The sequence below is a fragment of the Aquarana catesbeiana genome, linkage group LG03 (genome assembly GCF_042186555.1).
Source record: "Aquarana catesbeiana isolate 2022-GZ linkage group LG03, ASM4218655v1, whole genome shotgun sequence".
Classification (NCBI taxonomy): Eukaryota; Metazoa; Chordata; class Amphibia; order Anura; family Ranidae; genus Aquarana; species Aquarana catesbeiana.
This window is the reverse complement of record NC_133326.1, coordinates 197,503,449-197,517,576: the sequence shown is the minus strand read 5'-3', so window position 1 is coordinate 197,517,576 and position 14,128 is coordinate 197,503,449. Positions and strand designations below refer to the sequence as shown.

The 14,128-nt window shown below is 39.6% G+C and overlaps 1 protein-coding gene across 4 annotated transcripts in view; it reads left to right on the top strand.

Annotated features, from left to right (window-relative positions):
- Positions 1 to 7,469, top strand: part of ALG10 (ALG10 alpha-1,2-glucosyltransferase) — a 35,968-nt gene extending 28,499 nt beyond the window's left edge. For 3 of the 4 annotated variants that reach the window (XM_073619695.1, XM_073619696.1, XM_073619698.1), the window contains one exon: positions 1,778 to 7,469. In XM_073619695.1, coding sequence (XP_073475796.1) covers positions 1,778 to 2,824 — 1,047 coding nt within the window. In that variant the 3' untranslated portion in view covers positions 2,825 to 7,469. The remainder of the gene's footprint in view (positions 1 to 1,777) is intronic. The other variant, XM_073619699.1, reaches the window with a different exon arrangement.
- Positions 7,470 to 14,128: the final 6,659 nt, after the last annotated feature.

Below are 14,128 nucleotides of genomic sequence, written 5' to 3'. Positions count from 1 at the left end.
GCCGGAAAGTCCATCTTGTCTTTAGTCCAGAGAACATGGTGCCCATGGTTACAAAAAAAAAAAGTCGTGTTTTGATTTGTCTGACCACAGAACAGTTTTCCACTTTGCAACAGACCATTTTAAATGAGCTTTGGCCCACAGATGACAGTGGCATTACTTGATCATGTTCAGATATTCCTTTCTATGTGCACCTTACTGTAAAGGCTAGTTATAGATTATGGTGGTTCCCACTTATCTGCACAGCTTGTCAGCTGAATTTGATGTGGGGATGCATTGGAGTTTCATAGTTGATGGACTGGAACCTTTATTCAACCTCACCTAGTCTGTGTATATATGTGTGTGTATATGTAGTATATGTAATATATATATATATATATATATATATATATATATATATATATATATATATATATATATATATATATATATATATATATATATAGTGTGTGTGTAAAATATATATGTATGTGTGTGTGTGTATATATATATATATATATATATATATATATATATATATATATATATATATATATATATGATATGTATATTATACCACTTCCTATATCCCGGTACATTGTGTTCAGTAAGATGCCCATCTAAATGTTTTTTTTTAATTTTAATTCGCTACTTCCCGCTGAAACCACCAATTTTGAAAGGCAGCTCCACATCCTTACTGCTCGAACAGTAAAAAAAAACATACGCCCTTTAAAGCGGAGTTCCACCCAAAAGTGGAACTTCCGCTCATTGTACTCATCCCCCATCCCCCCCCCCCCCCCCGCCAAATTTGGCACCTTTCGGGGTGTGGGGTGGAGAGAGAACAGCATGCCTGTCTTTCACAGGTATGCTTTCCCCACTTCTGGGAGCCTCAGCCGCGGGTATTAAAGTCACGGCTAGGGCTCCCTCCTCCTCTCTCTCCTCCTCCCCCTGTCGCCGGGCCAGTAGGAGAGAGGAGCTGAGCCTCACACATGCACAGTAGGGTTCCTGGCATAAAGCCGAAAGGCTACACTGCCGGGTTCCCTTACTCGCAATGGAGGTGACATGCACCTGACAGCTGATTTAAACATCAGCTGCAGTGCCGACATCGCTGGACTCCAGGACAGGTAAGTGTCCGATGTTTATTAAAAGTTGGCAGCTGCAGCATGTGCAGCTGCTGGCTTTTAATTTTTGTAGCGGTGGGCAGACCTCCGCTTTTAAGGTTAAACTGCTTCTCATCCAACTTCATTGAGTGGCCATGTGTCTTCTTGAGTGACCTAAGACTAAATCATTTCCTCCCAACGTTGGAATCGCCATTAAGATATTTTGTATTTTGCAATTTTATTTTGAGGAACAATATTCTGAAATTATTCGACAATTTTTTGGTGTAACTTTTCACAGATTGGTGAACCTCCTGTTACTGGCCTGTTGCCAATCAACCTGGTTTCAAAATGTTCTTCCAACTCTTCCTTGTTGGTATCGCTTACTTTTCCAGCTTTTAATCGCCCTGTCCCAAGTTTTTTGAGATGTGTTGCTGCCTTCGATTTTTAAAGTGACCTTATTTATTTCTTAAAATTGTATATTGTCTCAGTTTAAACATTTGATATGTTTTCTATTATTAATAAAATATGAGTTTGATATGTGCAAATCATTGCATTCTGTTTTTATGTAGTTTTTACAATGTGTCCCAACTTTTTTTGGAATTAGGATTGTAATTATAGACAGCATTATACTGAAGATGAACATCTCTGATAGCTGGACATCATTTAAACGTTTCATATTTTTTTTTTTTGTTTTTTTCCAGGTTTCTGTTATGAAAAAAATATTATTCACCTTTACACTTTATGTATTTCCCACTTTATATTTTTTCACATTCCTCTACTACACGGATGCAGGATCTACATTTTTTGTCCTTTTCACTTATTTAATGTGCCTCTATGGTAATCATAAAAGCGCAGCTCTTCTAGGGCTTTGTGCATTTTGTTTTCGGCAGACAAACATCATCTGGATTATTTTCTGTGTGGGACATATTATAGCTGAAAAGGTGACAGAAGCTTGGAGGACACAACTGAAGAAGACCGATGAAAAAGTCTCCCCTAAAGGTGCTTTTTCAGAAGTGGCAGCAGCTGTAAAATTCCTCATCCAATACTCTTTGTATCCGAAGAACATACTGACACTCTTGAGGTTAACCTGGCCATATATCATCTTGGTTCTAGGTTTTCTAGTTTTTATTGGAATCAATGGTGGTATAGTGATAGGTGACAGAAGCAATCATGAGGCCTGTTTGAATTTCCCCCAGCTCTTTTATTTTCTTGCCTTTACCATGGTATTTTCCTTTCCAGTCCTAATTTCAGCTCAGAAATTTGTAGACTTTCTCAAGTCGGTTTGGAAACATCCTTTTCTATACACATTAGTAGCTTGCCTGTCCCTATTTTTAATATGGAAGTTCACTTATGTTCACAAATTCCTCATTTCTGATAATCGACATTTCACATTTTACGTTTGGAAAAAAATATTCCAGAGACATGACATGGTCAGATATTTGTTGGTTCCTGGATATCTATTTGCAGCTTGGAGCTTTGTAGATGCTCTTAAGTCCAAGTCCATACTCTGGCTCCTGATGTTCTTTGTGTGTATATTGGGTACTACTATTCCTCAGAAGCTATTGGAGTTCCGGTATTTTATCCTGCCCTACCTTATCTTTAAAGTAAATACACCAATTCCATCTGTGAGCAAGCTACTTCTAGAGTTGTTACTCTATGTTATTGTCAACGTATTTACATTCCATTTGTTTTTAAATAAAACTTTTCATTGGCCTGATAGTGAAGACACCCAAAGATTCATGTGGTGAATGCTGTCTGGTAAACCAAATCAAACTGCATTATCTCACACAGATTTTTATTACAGTTAACAAAACTTGTTCTGATTTTAGGGATTTAAAAAAGGGCCCAAATGGATTTATAATTTACAAAAAAAAAATTGAAATAGTGAACCCCAGTAAAGAAGAGTGCCTCCACCTACTGATTGAGCCATTGTAACCATGATGGTTTATAGGTGCAATACAATTGGAGAAAATAGAAACTGTATCAACATCGTTCAATAGTCATTTACAATAACAGTTGAATAAATACACTCTTAGCTGTATTGAATATAGCAGCAGATGATCAGTTGAAGACCCTCACAGATTAATGAGGTGAATGCTGTCGGGTAAACCCCCAACTGAAAAAACAATAACGATCTTTCCCCATTTTATGAAAAAAAGTTTTGTCAGATAATGAAGCAACACATACTAGTCTTATTGTAGATCGGTGATTAATGGGTTAGTGTGCCATTCTCCAGTGAATGCAGAGCAAGCTTTATAAGTTTTATTTATCAGCAGAGCCTAACTTCCATTCTGGTAAAGAATCGTTCCCAGAGAGACTCTTTCTAACGAAACCCCAGATAGCTGTAAAACCTGATAGGGTTTCTAACCTTCTCGTATTCTATTTAAAACAAAAAAATGGGGTATAGTTACACTTTTCACATTTGTTAATACTACATATTAGAATATCTCACGTTTTTCAAATGTTCCCAAGTGATGCCATGCGGTAACCGTTAAAGGGTAATTTTTGTTGAAATCAAAATTTATATAATTGCTACACATGCCATTTTATGTTGTTTGGAAGTACACACAGTTGCATCAACCCATGTTGTGCAGCGGTTTCCCCTCATTACCTATCCGATTAATTTTGATGCATTTGTAAATGGGACTTTCTTCTGTCTTTTAGCAGTATGTGTTTTTAGTATTATTTGACCTACACTAAAAAATCTACACCAGTCTTGTAGATTTTGATAGTGTCTTATGACAGCTGGAGTCTGGCAGTCATTTTGTGACTGTACTTTTACACACTATTCTAGTTTGTTCATTATATTGGCTTTGAGTCTTGGATAAAAATTTGTCTCATAATGAAGTTGGTTATGCAGCCCTTCAGATACTGTTATTGGTTTAAATCTACTTGGTGTTTAAAGCTTGGATTGAAAATGACCCGAATTGTAAAATCTCCATCTTGTGCCGTACTGCATTTGGGTGAAGAATTGTGCTGCAAACGCTTCACCGATGTCTTTCAGTGTTAACGACACTTGGGGGGGGGGGGGTACAATATTTTTCAAGGCAGTGTTTTTTTCAATAGTTTGTAAAGACCTTGTTTAAATCAGTAACTTTAATGTAGGACATTTTTAAAAGACCAACAAACTGTGAACAAACTATGAATTAGCTATTGAGATGAGTTTAATTCAAAACTTAGAATGATAATTGATGTGTAATTTCTAAATGATGTATTTAGGATTTATCTATACTACTAACGCCAGCTAAAAATGTGCCCCCATCATGTTACATGTATCAAGAAAATGTAGATAACGTCATGCTTAAAACATGACTTAAATCAATGAAAAACCCATAATCACCCCATTGAGATGTTTCAGAGAACAACCATGATCACTCCAGGCAAAAATCATTTATGCCCTAAATTTAGCTTTTTCACACAACTGGTAATCTTATGTGGGCAAATAGTAGATTTACTGTGTGACAGATGGAGAATAGAATCAATTAAAAAATAACAAAAACAAAAAAACAGACCAATCCCTAACTTATCTATAAGTGATGCTAACGTAGGTGGATTAGAACTTCATCTCCTTGATTTACAATTTGAAAACACAATCTATTATGTAGAACTGCACGATTATTAGTTAAAGAATCAATCAATTCTACCCCCCCCCCCCCCCGCCCCCTCCTGATCTTAGAAAAGAGTTTCCTCAATTCAGCGCAGAGCTGACTGCTGTCAAAAGAAAAAAGACAGCCTGCCAAGTTTCTCACAACATCGCTAAAGAGAAACACATCTAGTTCTTTTAGATCAAAGGCATGAACTTCGGTTTGTAAATGAGGTCAGTTTAACCACTTGGACCCCTTTCAAACTGGGGGGCTTTTCAGGCGTTTTAGCGCTAAAAATAGTGCCTGAAAGCGCCTCTCAAGCCACCCCAGTGTGAAAGCCCGAGTGCTTTCACACTGGGGCAGTGCGCTAGCAGGACAGGGGAAAAAAAGCCCTGTAAGCAGCATCTTTGGGGCGGTGCAGGAGTGGTGTATACAGCGCTCCCAACCCGCCTTGCCAAAGCACCTGCAAAGCGATTCGGCAGTGCAGCAACACAGGCTCTATTAACCCTTTCGGCCGCTAGCGGGGGTTAAAAGCGCCCTGCCCAGTATTTTTTTGCTATAAAATTACCTAGAACCCCCCCCCCCCAAAATAATATATATATTACATTACAGTGGGGATGGAAAGTATTCAGACCCCCTTAAATTTTTCACTCTGTTATATTGCAGCCATTTGCTAAAATCATTTAAGTGCAATTTTTTTCCCTCATTAATGTACACACAGCACCCCATATTGACAGAAAAACACAGAATTGTTGACATTTTTGCAGATTTATTAAAAGAAAAACTGAAATATCACATGGTCCTAAGTATTCAGACCCTTTGCTCAGTATTTAGTAGTAGCACCCTTTTGATCTAATACAGCCATGAGTCTTTTTGGGAAAGATACGACAAGCTTCTGCCATTCCTCCTTGCAAGTCCTCTCCAGTTCTGTCAGGTTGGATGGTAAATGTTGGTGGACAGCCATTTTTAGGTCTCCACAGAGATTCTCAATTGGGTTGAAGTCAGGGCTCTGGCTGGGCCATTCAAGAACAATCACGGAGTTGTGAAGCCACTCCTTCGTTATTTTAGCTGTGTGCTTAGGATCATTGTCTTGTTGGAAGGTAAACCTTCAGCCCAGTTTGAGGTCCTGAGCACTCTGGAGAAGGTTTTCATCCAGGATATCCCTGTACTTGGCCGCATTCACCTTTCCCTCAATTGCAACCAGTCATCCTGTCCCTGAAGCCGAAAAACACCCCCACAGCATGATGCTGCCACCACCATGCTTCAACGTTGGGACTGTATTGGACAGGTGATGAGCAGTGCCTGGTTTTCTCCACACATACCGCTTAGAATTAAGGCCAAAAAGTTCTACCTTGGTCTCATCAGACCAGAGAATCTTATTTCTCACCATCTTGGAGTCCTTCAGGTGTTTTTTTAGCAAACTCCATGCAGGCTTTCATGTGTCTTGCACTGAGGAGAGGCTTCCGTCGGGCCACTCTGCCATAAAGCCCCGACTGGTGGAGGGCTGCAGTGATGGTTGACTTTCTACAAATTTCTCCCATCTCCCGACTGCATTTCTGGAGCTCAGCCACAGTGATCTTTGGGTTCTTCTTTACCTCTCTCACCAAGGCTCTTCTCCCCCAATAGCTCAGTTTGGCCGGACGGCCAGCTCTAGGAAGTGTTCTGGTTGTCCCAAACAGCTTCCATTTAAGGATTATGGAGGCCACTGTGCTCTTAGGAACCTTAAGTTCCAGCAGACACTAAGCTGTGGCCATGTGCTCATTCTGCATCGGGCAGCAGAGGCCAGCCAGCCTAGGGGTCCTCTTAGATTTACGAAGACCGATGACGTCAGACTGATGGGAGCGAAGAGGACCAGGCTTTCAGGGTTAACAAACTGCTGGATTATCAGTCCCTGCAGGAAGAAATGTGGTCAGCGAGGGACCTGGATGGGGGAATTCAGGTGAATATAACTGTTTTTTTTCAGGTAAAGAAAAGCTTTACATTGGGCAGGTATTAGATTTTGGGTAGACTTGGGCTATAGCAGAGCACATTGGGGAATGAAAATATATAATATATATTGACTAGGGTGACCATGACCTATGTTATCCAAACATCTCAAAGAAAGGCTTCTTGGTTTTAGTTGTGTTTTTTTAGTTTTGTTGCATAATTGCGTATTGAATAAACTTATATATTTCCCTGATGCATACAATATTGGCAGGAGTTGGTAGCATAGACTAAATTTTACTATTTTTCCTAAATGATGATGATTATTTTTTTTTTTTTTTGCTATTCTCTCTCTATAGACTGTTTTTTTTGGAAATGATCATCTGAGTAATAGATGCAAGATTCGGTAGTGAAGTTAGACATGTGGACCCTACTGTGTAAATATGTGATGTGTAAATGTGATTTGTAAATCATATATTTAACATATAAAGGGGTTCCTGTAATTCCGTATTTTACAAAAAAAGGGTGTAAGGTTATTTATACTTAGTATAAAGTAAATCTAGCATCCAGGTGGCATAGGTTATTTGTTTGTGAAGAATTGAGTTGTTTTGTTTCCTGAAAATAGCGTTTGTTTGGTTTTTTTTTTTTTTAACATATTTTGTTTAGAAATGTAACTTTGGAGTAGCACATAAAAAATCCATTGAGGTTTTTATTTTGAACACTAGGTGTCAGTCTTCCCATGTGAAATCAGCTCATTCAAGTCATTTTCAATGTGTTTTCATGTCCATTTTGAGTTTTAAGGAAACAAATGCATTCCATTGTTACTTTGTGAACTGTTAATATGTACAGATATATTTTTGTATTAATAAATCAAAGCTTTCATAAACTGGTTAGGCTGGGCAATATTTTTATTTATTTATTTTTGTAAATATGAAATATGTTAAAGGGAATCTTAGTGGTTTAACTAAGGAAAGTTGATCTTGAATGCTATCCAGGAGGATTCTAACTACTTTAAAAGTGTGTTTGTCTGCTGAAAAAGTGTGTATGTTTGGTAACTGCTGGTTTTACGCTGGGAGAGATTTGGTGATCAAATCCAAGTAGAAGTTAAAACTATACAATTGCTTACCTCTTCTTTTTTTTTTTTTTTTTTTTAAATGCTGCCTCCCTGTTGATCTGCATACAATTAGTATAAATTGCAATATAGATATACTTTGGTGATTTTATTTATTTATTTTTCTGGTCATGTGATCGCAAAGGTGACAGTGGGGCAAAATTGCATGGAGCTGTGACTCCTCCTACAGCATCTAAAGCTGCAGCTTTTGTCATCAGGGAAGAGTTCCCTTCCACTAGCTGCTCATTTACACAGGGGCTGGAGCTTTGTGTTCACGTAACTGCATAAGAGATGCATGTTGCAGTTCTTGCTATAATGTATGTGGGTCAATGAGGAGGCAAATAGAGCAGCACTGGATCGAAATTGGGCTCAGGTAAATATTTAGGAGGCATGAGTGGAGCTGGCAATAGAAGGTTTTTTTTAATTTTATTTTACCTTTTTTAGGTAAAACACCTTCAGCATTTACAACCACTTTAACTTAACTCTGGAGCAGCTGTTCATGGCAACAAGTAAGTTTCTTTCCTGACACAAGCATGACAGCATATACGTATGGGTAGGCTCCGCCCCCTGCCCTATTTCAGCATCGGTTATACTATATAATTAAGTCTCCACCCCCAGGCAGCATCCCCCCCCCCCCACTGCTACAGCCGGTTATGCTGCTGCTGAAAGCAGGATTTTTTTTCCCCTCACCTTGCCAGATTCATCTGGCCGAACCGCACAGGTACAAGCCTATCCAGTAGTGTAGCTCCCCTCTGTACAGGCTGTAAATCTCCTCCTAGATGGGGGAGACCCCCCCTCCAGGATCCAAAGGTAGTCAAGGGGTTTAGATGGCTAGGACAAATCCATCAATTGAGGACAGAGACCGCTTTCCCAGACAGATTGCGCATCCATGGACGGAACTCAAAGGAGTCCCTCCAGTACTAATATGTAAACTGTGACCTGGTCTACATTCAACACGTTGGGGGGCCCATTTTAAAATGGACCCAGCAGCCTTAGCTACAATACATTTCAGTCGTTAGTGGGGATAGATCTAATCCTCGACTTAAACACTTTAGCATAACCCACCCTTGTTCGGTGATTTTGTACATCCCATATGTATATGTTGTCATGCTTGTGTCAAGAAAGAGGAAAATCTTATACTTACCTGACGGTAATTTTTCCTTTCCTGATGCAAAGCATGACGGCATATAGCTCCCTCCCTAAGAGGCTTTGCAGTGATAATAAGTTACGAGAATGCTGCCTGCAGGGAGGAGACTTTATTATATAGTATAACCGCCGATCCTGGAATAGGGCAGGGGGCAGAGCCTACCCATACGTATATGCTGTCTGCTTTGCATCAGGAAAGGAAAATTACCGTCAGGTAACTAGAAAATTTTCCTCTATCTTTACCTTGTTCAGATAGCTTTGAAAATAAAAGATAGACGCAAATTGGTTGCCATGGGCAGCTGCTCCAGTTTTGATAAATGTGTCAAGGGATAGTGGAGAATTCTTTTTTTTTCTGTCACCCAGTATTTTCTGGGACTGAAATGGTGATTCAGGGTTTCTAAATGTGTTTCTGCATGAAAAATAGACCTTTGTTATGGGCTAGTGTGTGCAATACAAAGTAAAATGAATATATATAAAATATCTATGATATACAGTCCTCACGTGGTACAGGAATTTCTAAAAGAGAAACCCATCCATTTAAAACATTCAGTTACCTCATAAGGTTGGAGCTTGATTCAGAAAAATCTCCCCTCTACTAGCCAAAGGTAAGTTTGCAGCAATGTAAAATGTGAAGACAGGTGTTTTAAATAATAAAAAAAAAAACTGTTGGATCTACAATGGTAAATCATTCAGAAATATATTTTAACAATTCTTGTAGTCCAGAGAAGCGTGGGGACTTCAAATCCTCTGCTGGATCAGCTGCATGGGAAATGACAGCTCGGCATCCCCAGGGGTAAGTAGCGAACTGGGCGTAGGGAGGGTGTACAGTGTTATTTCACCTTTTTTAATTCCTCCTGAAAAGGTCTACTACCACTTTAAGGGCAGCTCCCTCATTTTGAATGGGCTGCCAACACAGGAATAGGTCAAAAAATGAAATGCAGAGTTTTTTTTCCATTGCAGCACACGACACAAGATTGTGTGTTACCATGCATTGTGATCATCAGAACATGTATTGAGCTGCACAGGATTGCAGGCACAAGGGTTGAAAATTCCGTCACAATCAGCTGCTCAGGATTACAGGCAATATTATTTTGAATATCGCAAATCCTTTGCTAAAGAGGCCCATTTGCTCTGGGGAAGGGCATAATTCTGTGGAAGTTGATAGATCCCCCTCATGGCATATGAGGTTACTGATTCTAATTTTCATGATGCCATTCATCTTGTACATCTGTTTTTATCCATTTCCCACCACAATTTTTATCATCTGAATGGCCCTGACTTTGAGCCTACCACAGCTTGTGCACAATTAAATGCCCTGTTAGAATCTCAATGAACCTTTTAGCACTGGAGTATTTAAACCTCTGTTAACTCTGGTTAATTGAGTGCACTTAGTGTGAACACTGATGCTATGTGTCCTGGATTCATTATAAGTCACTGACCTTTTACAGTACGGGTTTCATTAAATTTTATATTTAATGCGTACGGTTTTATATTTTGCATAATACAAATGAATAATGTGTTGCGCTTCTGAGGCAGGGATGTAGTGTGTTTTGTCTATTATAACTGCAATTATTTTGAAACAAAGCACTGCATAATTCCACTGTTTAGATTAGCTTCCCCAACAGGCTGGTGTGCTGTCTGGATTGGGTAAATGCTTTGCAAATGCTTTAATCTGTGCAGTTACATCTGCCTGACTGTTTGTTTCAGTTCTCCAGCAATGCATAAATAACATTTGAAGGAAATGTTTAATTTTCCCAAACGCATAAGCGAGGAATCCTAGATGTCAGGTTGCCATGTTGGTGACAGCAATCAGACAGTTTGGACAGGGAGAGGATGTAATTGCATCTGTAATAGTCTGGATGTGGCTGAACGCAACCTTCACAGACATCCTTGATGCTGTGCTTGGAGTGAGTGCTCGTCAAGCTCAGAGATTGAATCTTCTAACTCTAAAGGGCACTGAAATGCAAAGCAGTCTAGATTGAGTGAAATGTCTAGGTTTTGGAGATGAGCTGACAAATGAAAACAGAAATGTCATATATAGCACTTAATTTAGGATGCTAGTGTCCAGTTGGATGCAGATGCCTACATTAAACTTCTTTTAACCCCTTGCCGACCAGCCACTGTCTTTATACTGTGGCAGGTTGTCACGATCCCATGAGCCGTCGTAGCTTTACATTGGCTCCTTTAAGCAGGATAGCGGGTGGGCACTGCGGGGGTGCCGATGCTCGTGACTGGCGGTCACGAGAGGCAGAATTGTGTGTGTGTGTGTGTGTGTGTGTGTGTACACACATCCCTGTTCTGGGAGGAGAGGCAGAGCGTGAGTTCCTAATAGCTAAGAACCACGATCTGTTATCTCCTATAGTCAGTCCCCTCCCCCCACAGTTAGAACACACACTGGGGAATACAGTTAACCCCTTGACTGCCCCCTAGTGTCAACACCTTCCCTGCCAGTGATATTTATTCAGTAATCTGGTCCTTTTTTATAGCACTGATCGCTGTATAATTGTCAATCGTCCCAAAAATGTGTCAAAAGTGTCCGCCATAATGTCGCAGTCTCAATAAACATCACAGATCGCCACCATTACTAGTGTAAAAAAAAAAAAAAAACAAATTATAATAAAGGCCATAAATCTATCCCCTATTTTGTAGACGCTATAACTTTTGTGCAAACCAATCAATATGCGCTTTTAATTACCAAAAATATGTAGAAGAATACACATCGACCTAAACAGAGAAAAAAATTTGCTTTTTAAAAAAAAAAATTGGGGATATTTATTTATTATAGCAAAAAGTACAAAATATTATTATTTTTTTTTTGTTTGTTTTATAGTGCAAAAAAAATAACCGCAAAGATGATCAAATACCACCAAAAGAAAGCTCTATTTGTGGGAAAAAAAGGACGTCGATTTTGTTTGGGTACAGCATTGCACGACCACGTAATTGTCAGTTAAAGTGACGCAGTGCCCTATCGCAAAAAATGGCCTGGTCATTGAGCAGCCAAATCTTCCAGGGCTGAAGTGGTTAATTCTGCTCTATAGTTTCACTGTGTATGTATTTATGGAGATTGTAAATAACGCAACCAAGGACCTCGAACCCTCCTTGAATTTGGCTCCCTTACCTAACAATGTGCCAACTAATTTTTCATGCAACATAATCCCTTTGAGTTTATGCTTCATGACCAAAATGTCTACCTTTTGTGATTTCCAAGTAGCATCCGTTGACATTTTTGCTGCTGGAAACATAAAAAAGATCAATGATTGTGTTTGGGGATGTTATTGATGGGTTCATGCAAGAGAATGGTCGGGATGTTATTGATAGGTTCATGCAAGAGAATGGTCTGGGGCCTTTGGACACTTGCTCTTAGTCACTGAAAATATAGGTGTGCATCCTTTTCCAAGAACGCCTGACCTTGGGACAGATCCAACAGGTATGATACATTGAGTCCTCCTGACCACAGTCTTGAAAGCATCGGGATACATCTTTGATAGTCTGGCAGGGACCAAATACCATTGTGATACCACCTTAAAATTAGCCTCTATTAGCTGAACTTTAAGAATACCGTTAAAAATTCTAGAGATCCAAGCATTTCAATCCTCCTCAGTTATCTCCATTCTATAGGTCTTTTTCCCATGCCAGCCTAGCTGACTTTGTTTGTAAGATGTTCTTCAGTAGTGCTTGCTGGTGCGAGTTTTCATGACAGTTGTCCTTTTAGGCCTAACCTACACGTTTAATTTTAGTTCAACTGCGCTACTAAATTTGCCCATTAGTAATTGCTAAGCAATTAATTGCTCACTGTTCGAACAAATGACTCGTAATGGTAATGGCAGTAGCTATTAATATTGCTCAATTCTGCAACTGTGTACAATTAAAACTACAACTGTGTAGGCTACACTACAGTGCCTTGAAAAAATATTCAAAGTGGCAAATAATTTTAAAGTGGAAGGAAAATGATAAATGGTTTTCATATATATTTTTTTATTTTTTTTTTTTTTACAAATAATATCTGAAAAGTGTGGCATGCATTTGTCATAGTCAACACTTTACAGAACCACCTTTCGCTGCAATTACAGCTGCAAGTGTTTTTGGGGATGTCTCTACCAGCTTTGCACATCTAGAGCGTGACATTTTTGCCCATTCTTCTTTGCAAAACAGCTCAAGCTCTGTCAGATTGGATGGAGAGCATCTGTGAACAGCAATTTTCAAGTCTTTCCACAGATTCTCAATTGGATTTAGGTCTGGACTTTGACTGGGCCATTCTTACACATGCTTTGATCTAAAGCATTCCATTGTAGCTCTGGCTGTATGTTTAGGGTTGTTGTCCTGCGGGAAGGTGAACCTCCGCCCTGGTCTCCCATTTTTTGCAGACTCTGACGGGTTTTCTTCTAATATTGCCCTGTATTTGGCTCCATCCATTTTCCCATCAACTCTGACCAGCTTCCCTGTCCCTGCTGAAAAAAAGCATCCCCACAACATGATGCTGCCACCACCATGCTTTACAGTGGGGATGGTGTGTTCAGGGTGAGGTGCAGTGTTAGTTTTACGCCACAAATTGCTTTTAGGCGAAAACTTTCAATTTTGGTCTCATCTGACCAGAGTACCTTCTTCTACATGTTTGCAGGTCGCAAGAAGCCATGTGGGGGACACAGCAAACAAGACTTCTTATGGCTTTCTTCTTGCCACTCTTCCATAAAGGCCAGATTTGTGGAGTGCACAACTAATAGTTGTCCTGTGGACAGATTCTCCCACCTGAGCCATGGATCTCTGCAGCTCCCCAGAGTTACCATGGGCCCCTTGGCTGCTTCTCTGATTAATGCTCTCTTTGCCTGGCCTGTCAGTTTAGGTGGACGGCCATGTCTTGGTAGGTTTGCAGTTGTGCCATGCTCTCCATTTTCGGATGATGGCTTGGACAGTGCTCCATGAGATGTTTAAAGATTGGGATATATTTTTTTTATAACATAACCCTGCTTTAAACTTCACAACTTTATTCCTGACCTGTCTAGTTTGTTCCTTTTTAGCTTTCATGATGTTGTTTGTTCACTAGGGTTCTCTAGCAGAACAGCTGTATTTATATTGAGATTAAATTATACACATGTGGACTCTATTTACTAATTACCCTGTTTCCCCGAAAATAAGACCTAGCTTGATTGTCGATGATGGCTGCAATATAAGCCCTACCCCCCAAATAAGCCCTGCCCTTTTTACCCGAAAATAAGACCTACAAGGACTTAAACTAGGGCTTATTTGGGGGTGTAGGGCTTATATTGCAGCCATCACCGACAATCACGCTA